The following is a 26,947-nucleotide window of genomic DNA, read 5'->3' as shown; positions in this document are numbered from 1 at the left end:
TGCCTGCCTGAAGTCTAGAACCCATGGGCATCACCAAATTCTGAGTTTCCTCTCTTCAGATGCTGCAGTTCTTTTTTTTTGGCAAATTATTCACTCTCAATGTACGAGTGCAGTAACGATGAGAGAGAGTTGTAACTGTAACTGTCCAAAAACGTACAAAATGAACAACTGCACTTAATGGACAGTGATAAAGCAACCAGAAGAGATGATAAACTTTAGATTCAGAACACCTAATAAGAACTATACACCCACCTGTCATATTAGAGTGCTGACCATATTGTTGCTATTAAAAAAAAAAAAAAAAAAAAAAAAAAAAACCCCCACAAGGTTGCAGAAAACACTTCTCACTTTCTGCAGACAGTGATCCAGATCAGAGGGCATGCTAGCAAAGTGCTTTGTTAAATCCGGCCTGACTTTCCATCTATTTTAACAACTGCAGTCATAAGCAACCCTGGAGATCTATGAAACTTATCTTCCTCTCGCCACGGCTGCTGAGGCAGCACCTGGATTTAAATGACTCAACTGATGGCCACAGAGACAGGATTCATTTCTGAACGCCTGCTGGTATGGATAGTGGCAACAGACAATGCAAAATTACCCACAGACCTGTTTCTGTTCTTTCTCATATGAGAGGCATCTGGAAAAAAGTGTAAACGGTGTAAATCATATAATTTCTATACAACCACCACTTTAACAAGATCACGAGCTGTATGTTCATCATTGTAAGCCCTTTGGACAGTCGCTGTCCAAGGATAAACTTTGAAAGACTTTCATAAGGAAGACTGGAGAAATACTGTTCAAGACCACTTTTAAAAAACTTACAAGAAAGTCTGACTCCTTGGAAGCAAATATATAAAGAAACAAGGGGTGGATCAAGACTTTTGCACAGCACTGTATATGTCAGAAGCTCCATTTTTACTGCTACTGAACTGCTCCAGTTTTACATGGTCAGTACTGGAAAAAGTGCAAATTACTAAGAAAAAGATGACGTGAATAAAACATTGCTTTATGATTAGAAAGCAATTTAACTGTCAGATTTTATTATGGTAGAAATGTGTTGATTAAAGTGAAGATATTGATTTTACAAGATATTTTACTAGTTTATTTGACCTTCCCCCTACAGCTACATCCATATACTGTTAATGAAATGCAGCAGTGGCCAAGAGGTAGACATCCCCATCTAGTGGGCCAGGACTCCAGATTTTGATGAGAAGGACTGTTGCAGTCAATAAAAATGGGCAATAAAGCTGTTTAAATTATGCTCTATTACAGCATAATTTGTGTCAAATATGCGCATTTTTCTCAATTCTGGAGGCTCAGACAGATTTACCATTTTAATTTGTGTTTTAAATGAATTTTCATTATGATGCCTGCTTATTTATTCCCCATTATTGACACGTTTATTAAGATTTTAACTTTTTTTTGTTTTATAATGTGTTCAGTTTGCAGTAAAACTCAAATGCATGAAACAAAGAGGACACATAAAGAGTATTTTTGTATATTTTGACAAACTAAGCTGGAGATCAATAAACGCTGGAATAATTCTACATAACTTTAAGGAAGGAATCCTGTATCATGCTCTCCACCTGCTCTACCAGCACGCTATAATCTGCTTCACAAACACTGTGTTTCCTCCTGGCACTTTCCTTCAGGCATTTTATCATCTCTCTGTGTATTTTTGGGCTGGATGAAGTGAGTCCCAGCTTCGTTAGCTGCTCAATGGGATCCTCTGGAATATTTGGGATTTGTAAAGCTTTGAACACAGCGGGAGCAAATTTCCCATAGTGAGCCGTGGAACAAAACACCACGGGGTACGAGCCATCCTGCAGCCTATCAGCGACGACTTTAGCCACAGCAGTGTGTGTGTCCATGACGTAGCCCGTCTGTGTGTGAACGCTCTGGATGGCGGCCAAGCAGTCATCCTCAGTGCACCAGCCAGCCAGCACTTCCTGCTGTATCCTGCCAAGAAGAGGCTCAGGAACCTGAAAGTGCTGCTGTCTGTCTAAGCGTGTGAACAGGTCCTTGACAAGATGGCTGTTTCCGTCGGAGACGTGGTAGATAAACCTCTCGAGGTTGGAGGACTTTAGGATATCTATAGCGGGGGAGTGGGAGAGCATCAGCAGCCGTCCCCGCAGATCGTACTCGCCTGTAGCGATAAAGTCGGTGATGACCCGGTTGTGGTTGGATGCACAGATGACTTTTCTTATCGGGATACCCATTTGCTTGGCGTACACAGCGGACATGGCATTGCCAAAGTTGCCGGTAGGGATGCAAACATCGATGGGCTCTCCGAATTTGATAACACCGTCTCTGCACAGATCCAGATAGGCCGAGGAATGATAGACCACCTACAAGAAGAGGAAACATCAGAAACAAACATTTGGTGTTTTTGCCTCGTGGAACAAATCACAACAACAAAAACGGAAAACACAATAAAATTTCACTTTACAGAAAAGTTAGAAACAAAGTTTCTTGTTTTTGTACAAGAAACTTTGTGCAAGGTTTTGAGATACTTTCCACAGCGTTGCAATATTTAAACTTAGTTTGAAAAGATGGAAGAGGCGACTGATTATTTTCACACAGCACATTCAGTAGAACGTCAAAACTATAGAACGTGTGAAAGTTATTATCATCATTAAACCTGCAGAACTCGACTCATCTGCATAAAACCACCCAACTGCTGAATCCTAATTTATTCCAGCATGCTTTCAGGGTTCAGAGGGGACATTTTAATAATATGCTGAAAGCATATTGAGAAATAATCATATAAATCATCTCGGTTTTGGACCTCACGTCTAACGTACAGTCAAAAAATTGTAGCTTTTATGAAGGACTGATGATGTATGTTTAATGAAATGATAGCCAGCTGTGTTGTAGCCTTAAATAAATCAACATGTCTTATCACACAGATAATGCCTGATTCATTACAAAAACAAAAGTAGTCCGTCTATTCTGTCACTACAAATCAGCTCTTTAATGGGCCTGGAAGCCTCATTAAATGCCCCAATTACAATGTTGAACATTTAATGACCTGAAAAGTTGACACTCTACAACAGGAGTTCAAGTATAGGGGACCAGATTATGAAAAATATTTTTTAAAATGCACTCAGCACACATTTTTATTTAGTGTTTCTGAAGTGTCCTTTTATAGGATAGGGTCTATGTTGGTAATTGTCATTTTATTTAGTTATTTATTTTTTAACATTGGTGAAGCAGCTGTTATAGTTCTCAATAAAGTTCTAGCTTGCTACGACAGCCGAAACTAAATTGTGGAAATTAAAGGGAAATGCTCCCGACATCCCTTTTCCTATTTCTCTCTTATTCCTTCCAGACTTGGTTGCTTTAATGCACTGTATTGAGGCATCAGTTAATGTAACACACTAGCCCACAATTAATTCAAAATGCTGTGGCCAGGCTTTTAACACACAGCAAAAGGAGAGACCACATTACACCCGACCTTACAGCCTGTCACTGGCAACCTGTTAGTTTTAGAATTGATTTCAAGATTTTACTGCTGGTTTTTAAAGCCCTTACACGGTCAGGCTCCTGCTTTTATCTGTGAGACGCTGACTCCATATGAGCCTGGCTGCTGCCTCTTCTATCGTGGACGTATTAGTAACCCCAAAGGTTTATCTAGTCACTAAAGGTGACAAAGCCTTTCCAGTCCGGGTCCCCCAACTCCCTGCTTGAGGATCTCATGCAGACAAACTCTGCAACCTCTTTTAAATCTCTTCTTAAAGCTTATTTTTATTGATTGGGTTTTTATATCCACCAATTCCTTTTTTTCAATTTTAATTTAATCTATTCTATTTTAATTTAATTTTTTCTATTTTATTTTCCAAGAGTGTATACTGTATGTGCTGATTATTCCTTCTTTCACTCCTTATTTCACTGAATTTCAAATTACTTTTAATTCCATTGTATTTCTAATTTTTTTTCTTTTCGTTTGGTTTTATTATTGTTCTGCACTTTGTAACTTTTGAAAAATGCTATATAAATATAAATAAATAAAATAAATAAAGGTCCAAAGCAGGTGACCAGGTCATCTGGATCCTCAGTGTGTCCTGTGACTGCTGAGCCAAACAGCTGCACGGGCTCTGTGGTTCACACAAATTGTTAACAAAGCTCGCTGTTGGCCTATGGGTTACACTTTGAGAACCTGGCTATACAATTACAAACTAAACTCACTGGATTCTGACTTTCTTTTTGACTCAACATATTTGGTGTTGACCGTTTTAGGCAAAAAACAGACTATAGCATTCAGGCAAGCCAGGAAGTCCAGCTCAGCTGCAATCCTGACATATCAGCTGATCTCAAAGCTGTTGGCTCAGCTCATACCCTCCTACATATTCAATTGGACCAACAAATTTAACATAGGGATGACTATCAAAGCTGCTTTATCCTGTTTAAAGTTACTGCACATTTATAAGTTGCTGTGGAACCCTGTTGCATCCCAGCTCCTCCTTTCATGCTGTTTCTGACTTAATTAAGGCTTAATCTGCTATCATTGATCTGGGCTCTATCCTCTGCAGGGGTCTTACTTCTGCTCCACCAACCTTCGGTTTCCCACATGGAAAGGCTGGGAGGTCCTAGAAGGCCCAAACCCATGTCATGTTCACATCACCAATTCATGTTAAAAACTACTAGCGCAGATGAAAACAACAATGTTATTATGACTGCAGTGGTTCTTACTGAACCTAATTATGAGGGATGTGAGAAACCCCATCAATAATTACAATGCTGTCTATAAAAAAGCTTAATATAAAAATGAATCTTTTCTTGCAGAGCTACTCAGTGATCATCAGCCTACCTGTGGCAACAGCCGTGCCCAGTTGATGGAGTTGGCGGTGCTGAGGACTGTGCCATACTCCACAGCGAGATGCCCCGTCAGCTCCGCTTCTCCAAACATCCTCTTGATGTTTCTCTGGCAGAAATCAAAGTCTGACCGGACACTGACAGCCCTGGCATTGCCCTCCCTGTAGCTCATCATCTGGAGCTTCTGAATCTCACTCACTCCTTCCTCTGGGAAGAACACCAGGACACCAGTGCGGTGTCTGTCAATGCCGCTCAGCCTGCTGAAGCCACTGAGCACTGCGCTGCCAGTGTCTCCAGATGTGGCTACAAGGATGAGGTAGTTGCACATGGGTGGGAGGCAGTAAGCAAAGAGCTGAGGCATCAGCTGTAAAGCGAGATCCTTGAAGGAGGCGGTGGGGCCGTGAAAAAGCTCCTGAACATACTGATTGTGAGTGAGGTGCTTTACAGGTGCAACAGCCTTGCTGGAAAAGTTTGATCCATACGCCTTAAATATCATTGTTCTGAGATCCAATGCAGAGATGTCCAGAGGGTGGATACACTTTTCAAGTAAAACTAATGCTCGCTCTGGGTACGACATCTCAATTAACCTCAGCCATTCACGTGCATCGATCTTTGGGAAGCCATTTTTGGGAACATAGAGCCCTCCATCTGGAGCCAGGCCTTCCACAACCACATCACTAAAGTATGTTTTCTGATTGGACGATCCTGTGCTGTCACACCTGGTTGACACAAATGTTTCCTCATCACTCTTCCAATATCTCTCCACAGCCTTCAGCACCTTGTCCACTATTTCTTCCACTGTGTCTCCTGTTCCACACAACACCCGCACATCGAGCCATTTCTCATAAAACTGTTTCCTGTAAAGCAGAATGTCCTTCATTGATACCCCTGCCTCCTGGCCCACTATCCTGTTCACCTTCATGCTGGTGAGTCTCTGTATGATGTCCTCATTGTCCACATCCAGATAGATGACCAGCCCACTCTGTTTGACATGCTTCATTGCCTCAGCATGAAGAGGGTTAGAGCCTGTCAAGGAAATAACGCACCCAGAGGCTGAGAAGTTACACAAAGCTCGACCTTCTTCCTCCAAGAAACGCTTTCCACCAACTGCTGCCAATTTAGCGGCAACGGGCATCTTCCACGTCATCTCCAAGACATCATCATCAATATCTATGACAGGCAGTCCCAGTTTGTGGGCCACTATCTTCCCCACTGTAGTTTTTCCTGCTCCTGGAGGACCCATGAGCAGGATGTTCTTGTCCCCCAGGTGGGTGGATTTGCTGGAAAGCCATGATTTTTGTGTTGACAGTGGACTCAGGCAGCACCTGGCAGCTCTTACTGAGAGCCGGCTTGCATTCAGTAAACCCATTAATCAGAAAACCCACGAATCAAATGACAACAGCCTTTACACCTGTGAAAAAGAAAATAATTCAGTTCAGTCAGTGGGAGGTCTAAAATTATTATACACTTAAATTTGCAAGCCAGCACATTAGTTTTTCGACCCACTTTAAAAAGCAGCAGATGATCTCGTTTATGAGTTCTTTAATATAAGAAGACACCATTCTGACCTCATTATCTCTAACACTTAGGACATAACTCTTCCTGGCTTTTTTTTTTAACTTTTAAATTTCAATTTATTGCGAGAATTATTTATTTCTCATAATCTATAAAGTTACAAGCCTTATCAGCATCAATAGAAAGCTAGTTTAAGGCATTCAAATTCATTTGCAGTTTTAATTGCTTATCTCATAAGGTTTGATAAAAAATTGTAAGGCTGCGAAAACCTCTCGTGTTATTCGGGACACACACAGATTACCTAAATCAGATTTAAAGAGCGACACACTCACGTGAAACGCTGACTTTCCATGTAGAGTTTGTTGTTTTAGGTCTGTTTCGATACTACCGGTCTCCACTACGGTCAGCCTGGAGGGACAAAATTCTTATTCTCACTGCAAAAAAAAAAAATTATATATATAAACAAAATATACATATATACAAATTCGTTGATTTATTTTTACTATAAACTATTTTTCAACTGTGCGTTGAAGCGCTGAAGCCTTTATTTATTTATTTATTTTGCAATCGTGAAAACCTCCTTGCAAGATTTAACTTTTTGCTGCTTTTAAGTTCGCCTCAGAATCTCGTACTTTAGTCCACTAATCTCAAAATGGACTTTACATGGAAACAGCAATTAGCCCTTGTAATCCTAAAGCAAGAAGGCAAACGTAAAGGGTTAAACAACAAGGCTTGCGATTTAAGGAATTACATGTAACATTTAACATGTTCACTGTTCAAAAATAACAGGATGTAAACCTAAATAAGCCACTTTACGACCGCTCAGGAACGCAACATCTGCTGCTGTTTCCTAGCAACTACACGTTGCCAAACAAATCTTAACTCGGTCGATGTGGAGAATTTAAGGCCTGCAAAAGAAGCTACTGTGCTCATTTAAACATTTAATTATCTATGATGTCTGAAGCTCTTCATCCCCCAGAAAGCGCCTACAATCTTATTCCGGTGGAGGAAACAAAGAAAGAAAAAGCGCCCAGGTAAATACGTGAAGTTAGCCCAAAGTAACTAAAGTTTTTATAGTTTTGTATTTTTCATTTGCTTTCTAATGTGTGCTTTCACATTGTTTCAGATTGTTTTCAGGCTGTGTTTGTTCATTGCTGTTTTGTTTAAATTTTTGTTTTGTTTTATTAAAGGTTTCTTGACATTGATAGTTTTTTCCTGTTTTTTTTTTTTTTTTTTTTGTGTTTTTGTTTTTTAAGATAAGGTATTGAATATTTGTGGAAGTTAAAATTTAATACTATAAATTTAGACTAGGTAGTGACAACAGAACCTCAACTTTAGGAAGGCGTTAGAAAAAAAAAATCCTACAAAAAATAGCAGAATGTATATGTATAGTGTGAAGATGCTTTAGATACAAAGGGAATCTGTGGCTGCAGTTGACGTGAATTGTCTATTATTTCTTTATTTTTCTTCTTTTGTCATGATTAAAGATGTAGCTAATTTAATTTTCCTTACCTGTTGATTGTTGAATCAGGGGTAGATGTCATATAAGCTTTCAGTTTGTTGTGTAACTGAACAGAATAAAGAAAAAATGAAAATTTAATGAAAATTAATTGTGTTGACAAATTTGAATTAAAAATGACTAAAGAAAAGATTCAAAAGAAAAATGTATATTATTTAGTTTTATGAGTACAGTATATAACTTCATTTTTCTTTTATTCTAAAGTCTAGTTTTCATTACTTTTTAATAAAATATTTTAATCTGTGTTTTTTTTGTTTTGTTTTGTTTTGTTTTTTTTCTATTTTGCCTATCAAATGTATTTGAAATTCAGCGATTGTTTGCTCTGATGTGCTGGGGGGCGGGGTTTGTTGTTGCTGTTTGTTCGTTTTAAGGTATGTATCAAAGTTCAGGCCTGCAGTTATACTGGAGAAAAAGCTGATAAAAGAGCCAATAAGGACGATGGGACCTGCCAGAGTGGAGTTGCCGTCTACAGAGAATTTCCTCAAAAAGCATTCAAAAGAGCCCAAACTGCCTGAAAGTGAGTTCACCTATTGGACCATTTTATCAGTACGTGGTTTTGCCTTTAGGCAGTAAATATGAGCTTCTTGGCATTGAATGTTTCAGAGACGCAGAGCTCCAAAGATGTTCATAAAACCTGCTCTTTCACTGAGAGGAAGCCACCAGTCCCCACAAGGAATGACAGACCACTGATGGGAATTCACACCAAGAGGGACTTTTTAAAGGAAACAGCTGTAGTGGTGCCAATGAAGCCGCACCCCACATATGTAGACACCAACAAAGGGCACAAGCAGGTGCTGGAAAACTCGGGGCTTGTCCCAAAGTTCATCATGAAAAAGGTATTTTCCTACAGCTGCTACTCACAGTCTTTCAAATATCAATATAAACAAGTCATGCTAGGATAATGTCATGTTTATATTTGCTGATAAAATATACCCTGTATGCAGGACTATGGTAGAGTACCAGTGTATCTGCAGCAGTACAGCAAAGAAGAGAAGAGGGCTCGAGAGGAGTACGAAAATTTTGTAAAAGGAGAGTGGGAGCAGAGAGCCATGAAACACCTGACAGAGGAGGAGAGACAAACCATCCTGAAGGTGAGTAAACATGTGCAAACTCTTTTATGCATTTAACTTGAAGGTTTAAATAAAGTTCTATTCTATTTTAAACATTACCTAGTTCCATCCACTTGCTAGGTCTGACCTCATTGGCTATTTCTGGATTAAAACGCTCCTTCAGTTTCCAAAAGTTAAACACTGAGGCACCACTTCTTTGAACTCCACTTAAACAGCATTTTGGAGGGTAGTGAAGTCAGCCTAGTTGGCATATAGTGATTTGCAACCTTACATCTAGTTGCTGAGCTATGGTTAGGGTAATAGAAATGCTTTACAGAGGAAAGATGCAGGATGAGGGTTAAATTGTTCTCAATAAAAGTATATGTTGAGGGTTCCTGAGCAAAAACACAAAAACTGAGATCTTTGTCATTTAAGTGACATTTACTGAGTTTATTTATAACAATGTGCTGAACTAAACTTGTATAAAGTACATTTAACCTCAAATTAACCTCAAAATTGGATGTGTGAATACACAAACATTTCTCCAATCAAAATCTAAAATATTTTACAGTCACTAGCTCTGGAGAATTTGACCCTGTAAGCTCTCTGACTGATTACTGCCGTTTACTCAGAAAAAGGCTTGAATATCTACAGTTGCATTATCACACTGTCTGGTGACATTGATGGATTTCCCTCCCCCAAATCCTCCATCCAGAACCTGAAGGAGACCTGGGATAAGCTGCATCACGAGTACCAGGCCCTGCCCCTCATCATCGAGACTTCGTCACAGAGGGCCACCAAGGATCGCCTCGAAAGGGGAATGAAGCAGCTGGAGGATGACATCAGCTTATTCGAGAGGTTCAAAATCATCTACATACCTAAAGATAATTAATCTCAGCAGTGCTCAGATGCAGTGCAATGAGTGTTTTCATCTGTGCCTTCACAAGGAAAATAAAATAGTTATTGCGTTTTGCAGTGTGCTCAGTTTTCTTACAAAGCCTGTACAAAATCAGTTCTTCTATATCTTGTCCATCTAAATTATCTTAGGCTACATTCACATTGTAGGCAAAAGTGGCCCAAATTTTTTTTTTTTTTTCAGAGAAATGCAACTCACATGAATTTCTGCTTTGGGCCACTTCCGTATCTAGTACGGAAATATAAATTTGGTGTATTTTTGCAGAGTCAATCTAAAGTCATATCAGAATTCATGGGAGAGTTTTGTGGATGGGTGCACAAAGATTAACCCTTAATGTAAAGAAGTTTGAAATTATAGCTGCCTGCACTCATGTGCTTCCCTCAGGTGGTTGGATTTTTTTTTTTTTTTAGTTTGGAAGCTGTTTCATGACAGCAGTCAGTGGCTGAGGATGCCGAACCACCCAGGATCCCTCCATTCACTTTTTGCAAAATTTGCTGCTCCTCAGTCATTTATATTTGAAGTCTTCTGAAACTTCGCACAAATACTCTTTGGTTAAGTAGAAGAGATGGATTTTCAATTTTGAACTTCTTTTTTTTTTTTAATGAATTTTAAATTTAAAAAAAAAAATGTTTTAATGAATATTGGAAATTTTGAAGAGAAACAGTGCATTCATCCTTAACTTGAGTGATCGCTTCTCCCTTATTTATTGGCTGAATCTTTTGAAACCTGCTACATCAGGCAAATTTATACAAAATACTGCAAATTTCAGATTAATCATGTACCAACATTTTCTCAGACCTTCTGATTTGTTGCTCATGCTCCAACTGGCACTCATATAGGGCTGTGCAGTTAACTGAAGTTTAATCTCAGAATTTTAACTTCTGGACAGCACAGAAGTGCAGTGGTTAGCACAGTTGCTTCAGAGCAAGGAGGTTTTGGATTTGACTCTACCCGTCACCTGAGGCCTTTCGGTGTGGGTTCTCTCTGGGTTCTCCAGCTTCCTCCCACAGTCCAAAGACATGCTCGTTAAGTTAAATTTGCCATTTGTGTGAATTTTTGTCTGTCTGTTTGTCCTGTGATAGACTGGCGACCTTCACAGGACTAACTAAGTAAATTTTCCAGTCCTGCTCCAGCTCTCGTTCTCCTCCTATGAATAAATGTATCCAGAAGTGAGCCAGTGTCGGGAAGAAAATGTTTCTATTTTTCAAAATTAAAGCATTTAATAGCAAATGAGTCTTTCTTCTCTTCCTTAAAAATGCATTCCCCCAGAAATCAGATTAACATTAACTTACAAACTGAACCAAACGTTTGTGACGCGGCCACAAGCCAGCACAGCATCACATGAAGCTGATTATCCATGTAAGTCTCACGACCAAAACAACGCTTTTCTTTTGCACAAATGACTCAAGCGTGATCGCACGGCCCATGAGGCTGGCCGGGACTCGTCTGGATGCCTTCCCTTCCTACTTTCCCTCTTTGCTTTGTGAGTGGGCGCTGAAAAGAAGGCAACAAAAACAGTAAGTGATGAATTGTTAACAACAGATAAGAGATGTTGCTCAGGAAGTTAGTTCACATTTGAAAAAGTGTTTCTTTATGCTGTACCACCTTTGTTCAGAGGGAGGTAAAAATCAATTAGTTGCTGTAGTGCGTGTGCAGTCAGCTATTTCTGTTTTTCCACTAAAGGTCACTTTCAGGTGGATTCTCCAACAACTTATCCCACAGTGTCAGCACTGCTACAGATGGACAAGGCAGGGATGAAAAGAGGAATTGTGGTATGTTTAACACCAAGTTTAAACAGCTAATTCTAAAGTTTTAACAAATTTCTTTTTTTTTATTTTTAAAAACCTTGGTGTTTGGAGGCTACTGGGGGCTATTATTTTCCTGAACTAATTGCATTTTTTCCTTCAGAATGAACATATGAAGGATTTTTATGCTTTTCAGGCCTTTCGGTACCTGGAAATGTAGGTTTAAAGTTTAGGACAAATCTTCAGTTGGACAGCAGACTAATAACAAAGAAAACCCGGTCACATGTACTTTTTAGACAAGGAGTAGGCTAGGAGAGAGAAACTGTTGAGCGGATGACCCAAGAGAAGTAGAAGAACTTCTAGAAGTACAATACAGTTTATTGATTTGAATGAAAGTCAGTAGAATTAAGAGAATAAATGTATGAACAAGAGGAGGGGCTGGTAGATGCAAGGTGGATGAGTTTACCCATCCAAAGCAAAGGACCGTACACTAGAGAGGTGAAGAAGAGAGTGGAGTGGATGGAGACAAGTATCGGGTGATTTGTGAGAAAAGCATAGCAGCAAGAGTGAAAAGGAACATTTACAAGATGGTAGTGAGACCTGCTGTTACGTATGGTTTGGAGACAGTAGTGCTAACATAAAGAGAGCATATGGAGGTGGCAGAGCTGAAGGTGTTAAAATTTTCTTTGGGAGTTACCAAAATGGACAGGATTAGAAATGAGTACATCAAAGGGACAACTCAGGCTGAAAGAGAAGGAAGGCAGAGATGGTTTGGACATGTGCAGAGGAGGAATAGAGGATATATTGGACAAAGGATGTTGAAGATGGAGCTGCCAGGCAGGGGGGAAAGAAGAAGACCACAGAGAAGATTCATGGATGTAGTGAAGGAAGACATGCAGAGAGTTGGTGTGACAGAAAAGGATGGTAGAGACAAGATGAGATGGAGACAGATGATCTGCTGGGGTAACCCCTAAATGGAGCATCAGAAAGAAGAAGGAGAAGATTTGTGATGTGTTGTGGAGATGGGCCATAAAGGGCTTTAAAAACAAGTATACCATAGACAGTACTGCTTTTTATACTGTCTGTGGGCTGTACTAACAGTAATTTGTCTGTCTTAGATAAAAGATGATTGGCCAGGCTACAGTCTGGACCTGTTCACCTACCCTGAGCACTACCACGACGACATAGAGAGTGTTTACATTCCACACGGAGTAATCATGAACAGGTAAGAAGAACACACACACAATCAGTTTTTAATGTGTGTTCCTGTGAAACAGCTATAAAGAAAAATGATGGTAAAAATTAGATTTTAGTAAAGAAACAAATTGTGTTTCTTGTTTTCTAATCATATGATTATTGCAAAATATACAGTATCAGTCAAAAGGTTTGACACATTCAGAATAACTGCCCAAATAAGTTCCCCAAGGCATTTTGAGAAGGCTGCTGAGTGCTTGTGATACTTTTTTAATTGACCATTGCATCTCATATGAAGAAGTGGGATGTCCTCCTTAGCAAGGCGAGTGGCATTGCTGATGTTGGTATGTGATTATAAGGCTCTGCTGCAAAAATATCACCTGGTTATACTTACGCTCTTGTTACAGTCAAATATTATAAATACAATCTCCTGCCAAATGTTGTAATTTAACTTATATAGCAGCACTTCACAATAATAGCCATTTAAAGGCTTTTTATAATGTATGGTAAAAACCCTCCAATATCACCCCCCAATAACATGTTTCCATGTGAGCATGCACTGAGTGACCGTAGGGAGGAAGAACTCCCTTTAAACAGGAAGTAATCTTCAGTAGAACCAGGCTAAGAGGGGCAGCAATCTCTTAAGAGCATTTGGGGATTGAAGGGAAAGGAAAAAAAAAACAGAGAGGATGGAAAGATGAAGGATAAAACACAAACTCAACAAAGAGCAGAAGCGCATAAATACTTTGTAGTGAAAAAAGGGAGTGGGGGTAAAAAAACTGCTCAGTGCACCACGGGCAGTCTGAGCAGCCAGAATCTATGCCAGCATGACTAAGAGATGGTTCAGGGTCACCCAAACTGGTCCCAAGGGAGAGCAGGCTAAAAGGTGAAGCCTCTGCCTCCTCATTTTAAAGGTTTAACATATGTATCTGCAATGAGACACATGTTAATGTGCTTTTCTATGTACTTTTTCTATGTAAAATTTACATGCTATGTATACTGAATCTCATAAGAACACGAGTGATATTAGTAGTAGTAGTAGTAATATAAGTTTTATAAATATTCTGATTTCTTACAGGACAGAACGTCTGGCTCACTACATCATGGATGACTTTCAGGATGACAACATAATGGTGCTGTGCGTACTGAAGGGAGGCTACAAATTCTGCGCCGATCTGGTGGAGTTCATCAAGATTCTCGGCCGCAATTCCAACAAGTACCTGGAGACGCGGGTGGAGTTCATCCGTCTGAAGAGCTACCTGGTGGGTAGTGCAGGGGAAAAAAAAAAAAAAAAAAAGCAAGTTTCACAAATTCACAACATGTGACATGAGTGCAGCATCCATGCTGCACTCATGTCAGGAACTTTGTGAGGCACATCTTCCTGTGCTTTTTTCTTTAAGTAAATATTACATGATGATGATCAAACTCATTTTTGCTATAGCCCTTCTTCTCTGCACAGACTCACTATCCCATCTTTACCATCCTCTTATGTAACTTTGAGACTTTGGCCTGAGCCACCAGATGTCACTGTTGTTCATGTTTAGTGCAAAACAATCACACAGGGCACCTCAAGGACGATTCAATGTGGAGTGACTGCACAGTTTAGGTCATGAAAATAGCAAACCGCTAATTGGTGCAGCTGTTGCTGCCAAGAAAAACAGCTCATGTCATGATGGAGTCTAACACCTGGAATGGATGAACTGTAGCAGTGGTAGCAATTATATCAACTGTCAGCTAAGTCACTTGTTTGATTTGTTGCAAGCAGCACATCTAAAAGGATCTGATTTGTTTTTAGCTGCATGTGGTCACATTTCTTCACTCCCTTTTGAGCACAAGGGAGGATTCACCGGCTTTCAGGGAGGTTAAAGCAGCTACGAGGACAGCCTGAGTTAGGCGATATTCCACAATGCCAAGACAAGAGCGTTTTTCTTCCCCAGTAGGGCAAGTTTACCAGAATATTGGCAGTTACAGGGCTGCACGAGTTATTTAAATACCAAATTAAGTTCAGTTTATTATAGCTTTATTTAACCCTGTGAGGGCAGTTGAATGCAGCAGCTTGCTGTTGCATTCACCAGAACAGAAGATGAAGACAAAAAGTACAAAACTGGCAACAGTCACATCTAAATATAAAAAACAAAAGTTAGGAGTCCATACAAAAGCATATGCTTGAAAACATCATAAATATTCTTACACTAAAGTTTTTCTGATTCCTGTTTATTGTATTTTGATGTCAGCAACATGGTGTGAAGTAGTGGTTTCTTTGCTGTGACTGTGTTTGAGTGACCATGCATTAAGTCAATCTTGCCGCTCATGATGGAGACATGTGATCTGCCCCCAGGCTGGAATTTTGTCCATGCCACTGCTGCTCTTATCCAAGTGATGCATCTATAGCATCCCAAGTCTAACTTCAAAGCCTTCATTCTTCAAAGCTTTAAGTGCCGTGCTTCCTCAGAGTTCACATCTTTGTTTATGTTAAGGATATTTTATCTCAGAGACTTTGTGAAATATTACTCCCTATCCCTACTTCCCCTGTGCAGTTGTGTTATGTACCACAAAGTTCTTTTTTCAGTGTTGTGCTTGTGTTTGACCAAATGCATAATAGATCATTGTTTCCCAACTTCTTCATCTGAAATTCCCACACTGCCATCTGATGAACTAAAAACCCCTCCAACACCTTCTGTGTTTAAATGAGTTCAACTAAACCTAGTTTACAATTGAAATTTTTTATTAGCTTACTTATTAAACCATCCATAATGATTGGCCTTCTTTTTTTTTTTATCAATTCTTCCTTTACTTTTTACAGCTACTTTGTTTAATAGCTATACATTTCATTAAGCTTAGTGGCCAGCATGAAGCAGTCCTTATTTTGTTTGTACTGTATCAATTTTAGCTACTAATTCATACTATTAGCTAGCATTTTAACTGCTAGTCTATTTAGAAAAAAAATATTTACAGCTTTATATTCATAGTTTAAGCAAATTACTGTATTTGAAATATCTGATTGAATATTTAGAGATGTGCCTTAGAATTTTGGCTTGAAAACCACTGCAATTAATTGTAGTGCAGCATGTATCCCTGGCTGGAAATTACTGTTAAAAACCATCTATTGTAACTGAGTTTTTTGAGTAAAAAAAAAAAAAAAGGGCAAAATTTTGCATTGCAAAATATGAATCAGCTTTTTTTTTCTTCTCCAGAATGACCAATCGACTGAGGACCTGCACATTATAGGATGCCGAGATCTGTCTTTTCTACGTGGAAAGGTGTGTGATTGTAATTAATCAGAACTCCGTGTCAGGGTAATATTTTTATTTCTCCAATCTCATTGTACATTCTGTATAATGACAATAAAGGCATTCTGTTCTATGCTTTTTATAAAGAAACTACCTTAGCCTCAAGAGGGAGCTGTCAGCTAATCTGTCTGGAGGTGGAAATTTTCCCCAAGTGAACAAGGACACACAGTTACATTTTTTAAACTTACCCTTAGACCAGACTACACCCTTATACTCCAACTCTGGAGGCTTGCTCACCACGTCATCCTCTAATCGTTCTCCAGGCTGGCTGTGAATCTGAGATTTTAGGCAAATGAAGGCAAATTCATTGACTGTCTCTCCCTGCTTGAGCTCTGGCAGGGACCGAGGAACCTGTAAGGACACAGTCTATGGCATCATGAGGAATTGCCCCCCAGTCACAGCATTATTCTCTGACATAGGCAGAAGAAATGTTACCAAGTCAGCTGAATTGATGTGCAGATGTGCCAGAATGCATTTGCTTAAAAAAAAGACTGATGTTGAATTCTTTGACGTAAGCTGTCAAAATATACTTTATCTAACATGTATTTTCACTGCAGGTAAGAAGGTCAGAGGGAATAAAAACAGATAATCTGACAGGCACCTTATATAGAAAGCGTAAATCATTAAAAAAAACAGTGCTCTTGTCATAATTCTTCATCTGGATGGAAATGTTACACACAAGCCTCCCACAAGTCTCATACATTATCAAAAAAACTAATTATCAGTCATCATCATTTCCTTAGAGAAATGTTTCTGAGGCACAGCTCCAAGTTGAGTATGGGGTTTTTGTGATACCAGCATAATGTCAGCTCAGTAATGTAAACGTTGTGTTGATAAGTGAGGTGACATGAACAGGTTCTTTGGTTTCCATAACTCGCATGTCAACCAACAGCATTCGTCACCGCTTTTGAAAGTTCCTCATTAAATTCCCTCTCACCCTGTGCTGCTGTCAACTTGTAACATCCACACATCTTATTCCTAGGTCATACTATGATCTGTTGCTTAAGTAAGACCTGGTGAAATGCTATAATTTGGGTTGTCCAGCTCTATATTTTTATTGTGGGTCATTACTAGAGTAGCTTTGCTGGATTCACAGTTCAAAATAATCATTATTTATCTTATACTGTGCCTCTGCCTGAAACAACACATTTTGTCCCCCTTTCCCATCCCTTTAAGGCAACTTTCTTCTGACTGACTGCCACGTGCAAACAGGTAGACTGCAAGGGTTGATGTGCTCAAAGCCAGAACTGTGCCTGAGATGGCCATATTAATGATATCCTCCTTGATTGACATCATAGGGAGAATTTGTGCAGTTTGGTGCATAAGAATCACTCATAACCAATTTAAATTTAGGTTTTTCTCTAGCGTTACCACCAGGTCAGTATTTCATTGATGAACTAATATTTATTCCATCAAGAGGTAATTAAAAAGTTATCATACACTGCCTGGCCAAAAAAAAAAAAGTCGCCAACTGGATTTAACTAAGCAAATAGGTATGAACCTCTTATTGGATAATTACTGCACGGGTGATTATCTTTCTGCTGGCAACAAGTTATTTAACCCCAACTGGTGCAATGAGTTGCTTCTCATTTCTTAAACAACCATGTCGAAAGACACCTCGCATGGTCGTGGAAAAGATGTCAGTCTGTTTGAGAAGGGTCAAATCATTGGCATGCATCAAGCAGAGAAAACATCTAAGGAGATTTCAGAAACTACTAAAATTGGGTTAAGAACTGTCCAACGCATTATTAAAAACTGGAAGGATAGTGGGGACCCATCATCTTTGAGGAAGAAATGTGGCTGGAAAAAATCCTGAATGATCGTGATCGGCGATCACTTAAACGTTTGGTGAAATCAAATCAAAGAAAAACAACAGTATTAAACTATTAAACAGTAGCACATGTTTAATAGTGAAATTAAGAGCATTTCCACATGCACAATGCGAAGGGAACTCAAGGGATTGGGACTGATCAGCTTTGTAGCCATTAATCAGTGAGGCTAATCGGAAAAAAAGGCTAATTTGCAAGGGAGCATAAAGATTGGACTTTGGAGCAGTGGAAGAAGGTCATGTGGTCTGATGAGTCCAGATTTACCCTGTTCCAGAGTGATGGGCACATCAGGGTAAGAAGAGAGGCAGGTGAAGTGATACATCCATCGTGCCGAGTGCCTACTGTACAAGCCTGTGGGGGCAGTGCTATGATCTGGGGTTGCTGCAGTTGGTCAGGTCTGGGTTCAGCAACATTATGTGCTCAAAGAATGAGGTCAGCTGACTACCTGAATATACTGAATGACCAGGTTATTCCATCAATGGATTTTTTCTTCCCTGATGGCACGGTAATATTCCAAGATGACAATGCCAGGATTCATCGAGCTCAAATTGTGAAAGAGTGGTTCTGGGAGCATGAGACATCATTTTCACACGTTGTCCACCACAGAGTCCAGACCTCAACCCCACTGAGAATCTTTGGGATGTGTTGGAGAAGGCTTTGCGCAGTGGTCAGAATCTGCCATCATCACTGCAAGATCTTGGTAAAAAATTAATGCAACACTGGGTGGAAATAAATCTTGTGACATTGCAGAAGCTTATTGAAACAACAGCGAATGCATCGTGTAATCAAAGCTAAATGCAGTCCAACGAAATATTAGTGTGTGACCTTTTTTTTTTTTTTGACCAGGGAGTGTATTTACAGGACAAAATAAGAAAGGTAAAGTTGCAGTTGGTACAAATTGGGAAAATATAGTCCTCCTCCTTCAGGTCTCTTTCAAAAAGCCTCTCCCACCAGACAAGGGTGGCAATGTGACTATTTGCTAAAAGGAGTCAAGCCACAGGAAGAGAACCCCATTTGAATGCACGAAGCTCATCTATTTAAACCATTTAGCCACCCCACCAAAGTCTTGCCTCACAGGTTAGAGTTTCTAAAACCTGAAAGCAGAGCCCTGAGGAGGTACAGACAACTAGTTTCTTCTCAGATCACTTGAATTACAAAATGCTAAAAGGTGGATAGCCTAAAATCTTGTTTGTCTCAACTAGCCTGGACAGTTACTGAATGCTCTCTTTTCTCTCTCTCTCCACTGTAAATTTCCAGTAAAAGCAAAAATGTAAATTAGCAGGTTTTTTGCCTCTCCAAATTACTACCTCCCCCAGTTTTAACGAGGTAAACATTAGATGGAATCACCAAAGTCAAGACTGATTGATTTAATTACAGAAACAAGTCAAAACACCTCATTTAGAGATGCTAGGAGAACTATAAAATCCCAAACAATGATGCCATACACAGTGAAATAATTGCCAGTACACATTTGTTGTCCAACTGGCTCCATAGTTTGCAGCAGGCAGTAAGACAGGTTAGTTATTCTTGAGTTTTTGTGTTCTTTACTTGCGTTATGTAAGAGTGTTCAGGTGTAGACCGGGAACACTGGCCGGGTGCCTGCATTCTCTCCGATCACTCTCCCCAAAACCATAGATACTCCACTGCTCTCACAAAGAGTCCCATATACCCAGCCAAGGGAACCAGAATTCATTTAAAAGCTTGCAGCAAGGAAAGTGTGCTGCTCTGAGGTGACTTTTGCTCACTGTAGACACAGATGTTCATTACTGTGGAGAAGAGAATGAGTCGTCTGTGTTTTTGTTAAGACGCTGAAGATACTGCCAACATTGCTGCTATAGATACCATCTCTAAGAATTTCAAGGACACAACACTGCCTTTATTTTTCCCTGAACAGTATTAAAATTCAAAGGTTCTCTAATCTTTTTCTGTTCTTTTTTTTTCACGATACCAAGAGTGTGCTCATTGTTGAGGTGAGTGTGTGTTTATACATTTTTTTTATTTATGTCAAATGAACCCTTTCAAATTAGCACCATTTTTGCCACCTTTGAGATACCGTTTACTTTCCTTTTGAAAAGCCAGTATCCTTGTTGTGGTTTAGGTCCACACACAGACAAAAAGAACTAATTATTTTCCTCTTCGAGTTCATGTTACAGTTGTAAAGGATTCTGGACTCAAGTCAGAAACACATAAGCACATAGTTACAAGGGCAGTGCATGATAAAAAGGCTGCTCTAATAGCTTCAGATGAAAAAGAAAAAGTTAACAGATAGTTCGGTACAGCTGCTCAAGTTCAACTCAAGTTCAATGTAATCTTAGTCAGTTATACCATGTTTAACCTCTCAAAGGCATGCAACTGAAAACTTGAAGTATTGCCTGTTATAAAACTGGATATTTTCTCTCAGATACCACTCATTAATCACTCATCAATACATTAACCTATTTAACATTATCAGTATTTGTGCAGAAGTCTTGTGCTGCCCCTCATTTCTTTGCATTTTTTTCTAGGAAAATGGGAAATAGGTGTAGATATTTATTGAAAAACGTAAACATAAATGGAAATACAGTATATAAGGCAAGAACAGAGTTTGTACAATTCTAATAAATGTCAATATTTGGTGTCAATACAACCTGAACTCTCTCAAGCAAGCTTTCTTGTAATTTCTTTAAATACTCTTCAGGAATAGTTCTCCAGGCTTCTTGAAGGCCATTCAAAGCTCTTCTTCGGGTGTTGGCTGTTTTTTTGTTCTGTTCTCCATCAAAGTGATTCCAGGCTGCTTCAATATTGAGGTCCGGGCTCTGGGAAGGCCAATCAATGACTGATAGTGTTCCACTGTGTGTTTTTCTATCAAGTATGCTTCTATTGCACTGGCAGTGTGTTTGGTATCATTGTCATAATGAAAAATGAAACAGTTGACAATAAGATGCTTTCCAGATGTTATTGATTTGTGGATCAAAATCTGATGCTACTTTTCTGGGTTTGCAATTCTGTTAATTTTGACAAGATGTCCACTACTGGCTGAAATGCAGCCCCAAATCATGACAGATCTGTTGTGTTTTACAGCTGACTGTAGACAAGACAGATGATCTCATGCCTCTCTCCTGACCTCCTCCAAACATGCAACAATTTAAACCAAAAATTTCTAATTTGGATTCATCATTCTGTGGAGTTCTACCGGAGGTGGGAGTTGAAGATCTCGTGGACTGTGACCTCTGCCAAGGATTCCCAGCGCACCCTCACTGTACATTTAGGTGTGCCAGGTTTGTCCGGCTTCCTCTCCCACTGGTGGTAGAGGGAGCCATCAAGCTGCTGGTAAAGGGTTGAGTGCCCACTCCAGGACAGGGACAAGTTGCTGCCCCTAATGAAAGAGTTTAAGTGTCTTTGGGTCAAGTTCAAGGGAAGAGGGGAGTGGGGAGTGGGAGATTGACAGATGGATTGGGACTATGGCTGCAGTGATACGGACTCTGTACAGGTCTGTATCACTGCAGCCATAGTGATACAGACCTGATACGGACTGTGTACAGGTCCGTTGTAGTGAAGAGAGAGCTGAGCATAAAAGCAAAGCTATCGATTTACCAGTCAATCTACATCCCTACCATCACCTATGATCACGAACTTTGGGTAGTGACTGAAAGAATGACAAGCAGAGGAAATGACCTTTCTCCAAAGGGTGGCTGGCCTCTCACTTAGAGGTGGGGTTAAGAATGGCTTCTTGATAGTCACCCTTCCACTAAGACCATTTCTGATGGGGATTTGGCAAACAGTGGGTGGATCAACTGAAGGACCAGATGCATCTCTCAGATCTCATGTAAGGTCTTTGCTGGATTTTTTCCTTCTTCTTAAGGCTATGACTTTCAGATAGTGTTCATCTGCTGTAGATAGTTTTTAGGCCTGCCACTTCTTCTTTTGTCCACTTGTCTAGTTTCCTCAGATTTTATAAGGACACACTGCACACCATGTTAAGATACACCAGGGTTTTTTTTGCCAATAGCTCTTTGTGAAACACCTTCCTGGTCCAAAGTACTATTTTATGCCTGCCAAACTGTGTTATCTTTGCCATTTTTCATAAATTCAAGCAAAGAAAAATCTTTTTGTGACACGCTGTTCATTAAAAAGTGCCTAAAGTTACAGTTTAAGATTGTTTTTTGTTTCTAAGTTGTCTCAGCATTCTTCTGATGGTTGACTACAAGGACTGGATGCATGAAAAAGCAAACAATTTCCCAAGAAGACCTTCAGAAAGCTTTAAGAACTACTGCTCCAAACCACTTTAAAATACAAGAAAATCTGGCTCCTTGGAAGCAAAATATAAAGAAATGAGTTGTGTCTCAAGACTTTTGCACAGCACTGTATCTTGCTCTTTTGTCTGCTCTCAAATATCCTATGTGCTTTCCTCCTCATCTCTCCTTCTCTTCCTTTGCTCTTCCCTTTCCTCAGGCCATAGTTGACACAGGAAAGACCATGAAGGCCCTTCTGAAGCATGTAGAGACCTTTGAACCCAAGATGGTCAAGGTTGCGGGGTGAGCAGTTTTTTAGTTGTCTGTATTTTCCCCTGTAAAGGAAATGCCAAGTGTGTGACGAGCACGAGAAGATATCACTTGTCCACAGTCACTGCTATCTTCTGTCCGTGGGCTGTTCCTATGCATTCCCAAGATTACAGAAACATGATAAACATCTCTCACACATGGTTCATGTTGAAAGTTTATTTCCTCTGGATTGTGAAAACACTCCAGAAATGTAAATTAAAAAAAAAAAAAAAAATTCAAGTCTGTGTCTTGCCACCATGTTTTTTTGTGCCAATAAACTTCTTTAAATTAAACTGAAAAAAAGTCACATTTTTGATGCTTTAAACATAATTTTACATTTGACGGTAATTAGCTTCATCATTTTATGTGTTTCAGGCTGCTGGTGAAGAGGGTCCCTAACATGGCTGAAAGTCTGACAGACTGTAACTATCCCTTTGGTTTTAATCTTCGTCATACCCACACTGTGCCAGTTTGTTTCATGTATCTTTTTTTCCACGTTTTTTGAAGTTTAGTGGTTTCTGAGCAATTCTGAGCAAGTAGCACTTTGCTCATTATCAGGGATGTGTTCTGACCTGATAGACCTCCCACAGTTAATCTCAAAATAGAAGTGTATATACTCTGCAAGGTGCCTTACCTCATTCATTGTGTTGATAATAGGGGAAGATGCATAAATTGAGACAAGAAGGACTACTTCTGAGTGACCTCCTGGAGTTCAGGGTGTCAGTTTTTGCCCAGTTTACAAATATAGCATTAGGTTATAAATATTATCCACTGGCTACAGTCTTTGTGAAAAGAAAGTAGATTCTCTTTTAATTCTAAGGTTCTACATATCAGGAAATAATAAGTCATCTGGTCTTCAGGTTCTAAAATTATTTAAATACATCCACATGTGAACAACAACACATTACCCCACATCATTATTTATTATACAAAAAATAAGCCAAAATCCTAAAATAGTAGGTGAAAAACTAAGTATACCCCATGTGGTCCAGTTCAGTAACTCTAGGTCTAGCAAAAAATCTAATGCAACACATTCATTTTCATGCAAACCTTAATAACGTACTGCAGATTTTCTCACATCATTGTTAGCTTAACTTTTCAGCTGCAGAGGTGGCCACTTGGTAAAAAAAAAAAAAAGAAAAAGTCAAAGTCACATACCTTTGAAGTTTTCTCTTTTCACCATGGTGTTCTTTTCTGGAATTTAAGCTCTGGGTGTTAGATTTTCATTCTAACACGTGTCACTTGGTTTTCTTGCTCACTTAATCAGATGTGTGGTTTCAGGTGAGATTGTTTCATTAGCACCTATCAGTCATCCACAATAGCTGAGATTTACTTGTTGCAGTTCATAATTAGCTCAAGTAAAGGCCTTAAAATGTGTATTTCTAGCACTTATGTGCAATATCACAGCTACTAGATCCTGGTTTATTCAGAAGACTAAGAAAACATGAAATCTTTGTTTAAAGTTACGCAAATCAGAATACTCTTTAACATTCATGTCTGTGTTTGCATTATCAGACGTTGGTTTTGAAATTCCCAACCGGTTTGTTGTTGGCTATGCCCTGGACTACAATGAATACTTCCGTGACCTGAATGTAAGTCCTGAGTTTGCAGACACTCCAGCATAGCCCACGACCTTTTAAAGAGCCGAGAGAAAGGGATGAAAGAGACGGGAGGGGAGAGTAAACATAGTAAATCAAAGAGATGCTTTCTTCTCCCTGAAACCTAAACTTAACCAACAGGTATCCTCCCTTGAGGAGATTTTACATGTAGGCAAAGTAGCTCAGAGCAGGCAGTTTCTGTCTGTGTTCACAAGGAGGTGTGTGCACTAAACTGTCTCATTCAGGACAGTAGTCACTGAATGATATTGCTAACAGATTTTTTTACATGTAAGATAAAAATGCACTTTTAAGTATGGTATCTATTTTTTCAGCATTTAGACCTGATGAAGCTTTCTCTGAGATTGAATTGGAAACTGCATTAGTATTGTAATCACTTTCATATGTCTTCCAATTTCCAATAAACTGTAAACTGCAGGTTCACTGGGTTGTTTGAGGGCCTGAGCAACATACAGATGGAATTTCTGGCACCATAACCACCTGATCTGATGTACTGCGACGAACTGCTTCCCTTCTCTCTTTCTGTCTCCCCACTTTCCTGTCTATCGTCACTACACCACGATCAACTGAAGATACCCCCCCCCCCCCCCCCCCCCCCCCCCACTATATTACAAACCTCAGATCAGCTCAGAATGGTTTCTTGAACATCACAGTGTGTTCACTGTACTCAAATGGCATCCACAGTCACCAAATCTCAGTCCAATAGAGCAACATTGGCATGTAGTGGAACAGGACATTCTCATCATGTGCAGCTGATAAATCTGCAGCAAATGTTTGATGCAGTCATGTTGATATGGACCAAAATCTCTGAGGAATGTTTCCAGCAAACTGTTGAATCTGTGCCACAAAGAATTAAGGAAGTTCTGATGGTGAAAGGGGGTCCAATCCATTGTTTGCAAGGGGAAGAAGAAGAATATTGGTAGTTAGTGCATTACTGTTGTTTGTTAAGGGTTTTGTACACAGCACCAATGGCAACAGTTATTACCAATATCTAATGTCTAATATCACAGTGCTATGCTTCACACAGTGGTACTAGGCAAGGATGGCTTCTCTGTCCTCTTTTATTTGCCATCGTCATTAAACTTGCTGCAGCTATTCCTCAAATTCAAGGAAAAATACACAGCAGTAGATGAGCCTTTGTGCAGATGATATACCGCTATTCCTCCAAAATTCTTCCTACTCACTATCTGAAACAGTACACTTTATAGAGACTTTATTTAAAATTTCTGAGTAGACTATCATCTGGTCCAAATTTGTTCAGTAATGACACAGTCCAAGTATCATCTATTCTTTTACACATTGTTAAAATCACATATTTAGGCATCACCAAACTGCAACCCACTCTTCAAAACAGTAGAAGGCAACCCTTAATGTGTCTGTACTACCCATGATAAACTACTTATTCCCAATAAGCCCCCATCTCCTTCTTTCAAATCCCTAGACACTATCATCTCCAAATGCTATTACACCATTAAGAACAGGGCATAACATAGTTACTTATGTTAAAAAAAAAGCACTGTTCAGACCTCAAATAATGATGTACATGATGACATTTCATATTTGTTTTAGTTTTATGTAAAGAAGGTTAGTTCCTCTTATGCTTTTCAGCACTCTTTTTTTGTCTGCTAAAGCTTAGCACATGACCCAAAATTTATGACTAATTTTTATTTTCCATTTTTTTTTATATTCATATGCAAGCATATGCATGATATTTTTCTTTATTATGGTCTGCTCACTTTTACAGTGTTAAGAAAACATACAGATTACCAGTTTTAACCAGTCATTTTCTTTAGGCTGTGTCACCTGTGGTTGATATCACAGTTGTCCCTCTATAGGTCTCCTCTCTTTCTTCTTTGCTGCATTCACTTTATTTCGAGCCTGTCTGAAAGCAGTAACTTCAAATCTAAATGAACCTGGCCATTTTTATATCTGTAAAACATGGCCTCAGATTGACCTCTTACCCATGTGAAACACTAAGCTTGACTCCTACAGCCCTGTACAGTATGTGCAGCACGCACTGTTTGTACCATATGGTTGTGTGTGTGGCTCTTGTGCGTGTTTGAGGGGGGTGGTATTCGTTATGAAAGTTTGAAGTCGTGTGACCTGTGGAATGTAGAGGTTAGGATCTCATTATCAGACAGAGTTAAAGCTTGCCCTCTTATCTGTCCTCATCCCACAGAAGAAGTATGAGTTGTATCCCCAGGACACTGAAAGCTAGATTAATGAATGTGTCATATCTTTGGAGATTACTTTCTCCTCTTTTCAAATTTGCAGGTTCTACAGTTTCATACTGCAAATGGAATTTAAAGTTTTTAGACAAGATTGCAAAAGACTGCATGAAAGCATCAGTTTACCATTGAAGCTAATTTTTTTTCTTTCTCTCACCTCTTCTCCTTTCAGCATATCTGTGTCATCAGCAGAACAGGAAAGATGAAGTACAAGATATGAGAAGACATAAAGCCATTAGTTATACACAGTTTTACAGCAACACTCATTTCTCTCCCGTTGCTGTAACAACAAGTTTTTGCGTGACTGTTTAATGAGCTTAAATCTGTGTCTGATAAATAATGTTGGTCTTCATTACAGTTAAGGTGAACTGAACTTCTGGAAAGACACTGTGAAACGGTGTTACATGAATAAAAAGGTGTTTAATTCACTTATTGCCTCATCCTCTCTTTGTAAGTTGCTGAAATGTATACGGGAACAAAGAAAGTGGCAAATAAAAGAAAGACAAGCCGCCCACCAGGACAGGGTGTTGGTGACAGATGGCGAAAGCTTATGGACATTGGCATCCTCGTGCCCGGATGACACCCACAGTACACAGTGGGTACAGCATCTCCACACTGCACTGTCTATTTCTACTTGCTTCTCTCAGTTTTCTTTTTTTTGTGTTTGTTTTCTGTATTTGTGTGTGTGTGTGTGTGTGTGTGTGGGGGGGG

At 39.4% G+C, this 26,947-nt stretch overlaps 3 protein-coding genes across 3 annotated transcripts; 2 read left to right on the top strand and 1 right to left on the bottom strand.

Annotated features, from left to right (window-relative positions):
• Positions 1-324: 324 nt before the first annotated feature.
• On the bottom strand, positions 325-7,168 carry thnsl1 (threonine synthase like 1). Its single transcript, XM_030756795.1, has 4 exons — positions 7,129-7,168; positions 6,663-6,764; positions 4,811-6,226; positions 325-2,348 (listed from the first exon to the last, which is right to left on the bottom strand). The coding sequence occupies exons 3-4, from the start codon at positions 6,182-6,184 to the stop codon at positions 1,545-1,547; spliced, it is 2,178 nt and encodes a 725-aa protein (XP_030612655.1). The 5' UTR covers positions 6,185-6,226; positions 6,663-6,764; positions 7,129-7,168; the 3' UTR covers positions 325-1,544.
• A 6-nt stretch (positions 7,169-7,174) lies between these two features.
• enkur (enkurin, TRPC channel interacting protein) lies at positions 7,175-9,869 on the top strand. The gene is made up of 5 exons (XM_030756796.1): positions 7,175-7,364; positions 8,221-8,366; positions 8,453-8,685; positions 8,794-8,940; positions 9,614-9,869. The coding sequence occupies exons 1-5, from the start codon at positions 7,282-7,284 to the stop codon at positions 9,788-9,790; spliced, it is 786 nt and encodes a 261-aa protein (XP_030612656.1). The 5' UTR covers positions 7,175-7,281; the 3' UTR covers positions 9,791-9,869.
• A 1,329-nt stretch (positions 9,870-11,198) lies between these two features.
• Positions 11,199-26,664, top strand: prtfdc1a (phosphoribosyl transferase domain containing 1a). The gene is made up of 10 exons (XM_030756544.1): positions 11,199-11,331; positions 11,498-11,586; positions 12,678-12,784; positions 13,832-14,015; positions 15,948-16,013; positions 19,825-19,842; positions 22,304-22,386; positions 22,768-22,814; positions 23,908-23,984; positions 26,409-26,664. The coding sequence occupies exons 2-10, from the start codon at positions 11,554-11,556 to the stop codon at positions 26,454-26,456; spliced, it is 663 nt and encodes a 220-aa protein (XP_030612404.1). The 5' UTR covers positions 11,199-11,331; positions 11,498-11,553; the 3' UTR covers positions 26,457-26,664.
• The last annotated feature ends 283 nt before the right edge of the window (positions 26,665-26,947 follow it).

Source organism: Archocentrus centrarchus, chromosome 20 (genome assembly GCF_007364275.1).
Source record: "Archocentrus centrarchus isolate MPI-CPG fArcCen1 chromosome 20, fArcCen1, whole genome shotgun sequence".
NCBI classification, from domain to species: domain Eukaryota; kingdom Metazoa; phylum Chordata; class Actinopteri; order Cichliformes; family Cichlidae; genus Archocentrus; species Archocentrus centrarchus.
Note: the sequence above shows the minus strand (reverse complement) of the source record. Positions and strands in the feature narration are given on the sequence as shown.

What these genes read in the sequence shown, in the direction of transcription:
- thnsl1 (XM_030756795.1), bottom strand. Translation starts at nt 6,184, where the DNA reads ATGGGTTTACTGAATGCAAGCCGGCTCTCAGTAAGAGCTGCCAGGTGC. An exon ending in GGGCACGGCTGTTGCCACAG is followed by an intron (nt 2,349 to 4,810) that starts GTAGGCTGATGA and finishes CTCTTCTTGTAG; the next exon opens with GTGGTCTATCATTCCTCGGC.
- enkur (XM_030756796.1), top strand. Translation starts at nt 7,282, where the DNA reads ATGATGTCTGAAGCTCTTCATCCCCCAGAAAGCGCCTACAATCTTATT. An exon ending in AAGAAAGAAAAAGCGCCCAG is followed by an intron (nt 7,365 to 8,220) that starts GTAAATACGTGA and finishes GTTCGTTTTAAG; the next exon opens with GTATGTATCAAAGTTCAGGC. An exon ending in AGAGACAAACCATCCTGAAG is followed by an intron (nt 8,941 to 9,613) that starts GTGAGTAAACAT and finishes TCCTCCATCCAG; the next exon opens with AACCTGAAGGAGACCTGGGA.
- prtfdc1a (XM_030756544.1), top strand. Translation starts at nt 11,554, where the DNA reads ATGGACAAGGCAGGGATGAAAAGAGGAATTGTG. An exon ending in GGATGAAAAGAGGAATTGTG is followed by an intron (nt 11,587 to 12,677) that starts GTATGTTTAACA and finishes TGTCTGTCTTAG; the next exon opens with ATAAAAGATGATTGGCCAGG. An exon ending in CACGGAGTAATCATGAACAG is followed by an intron (nt 12,785 to 13,831) that starts GTAAGAAGAACA and finishes GATTTCTTACAG; the next exon opens with GACAGAACGTCTGGCTCACT.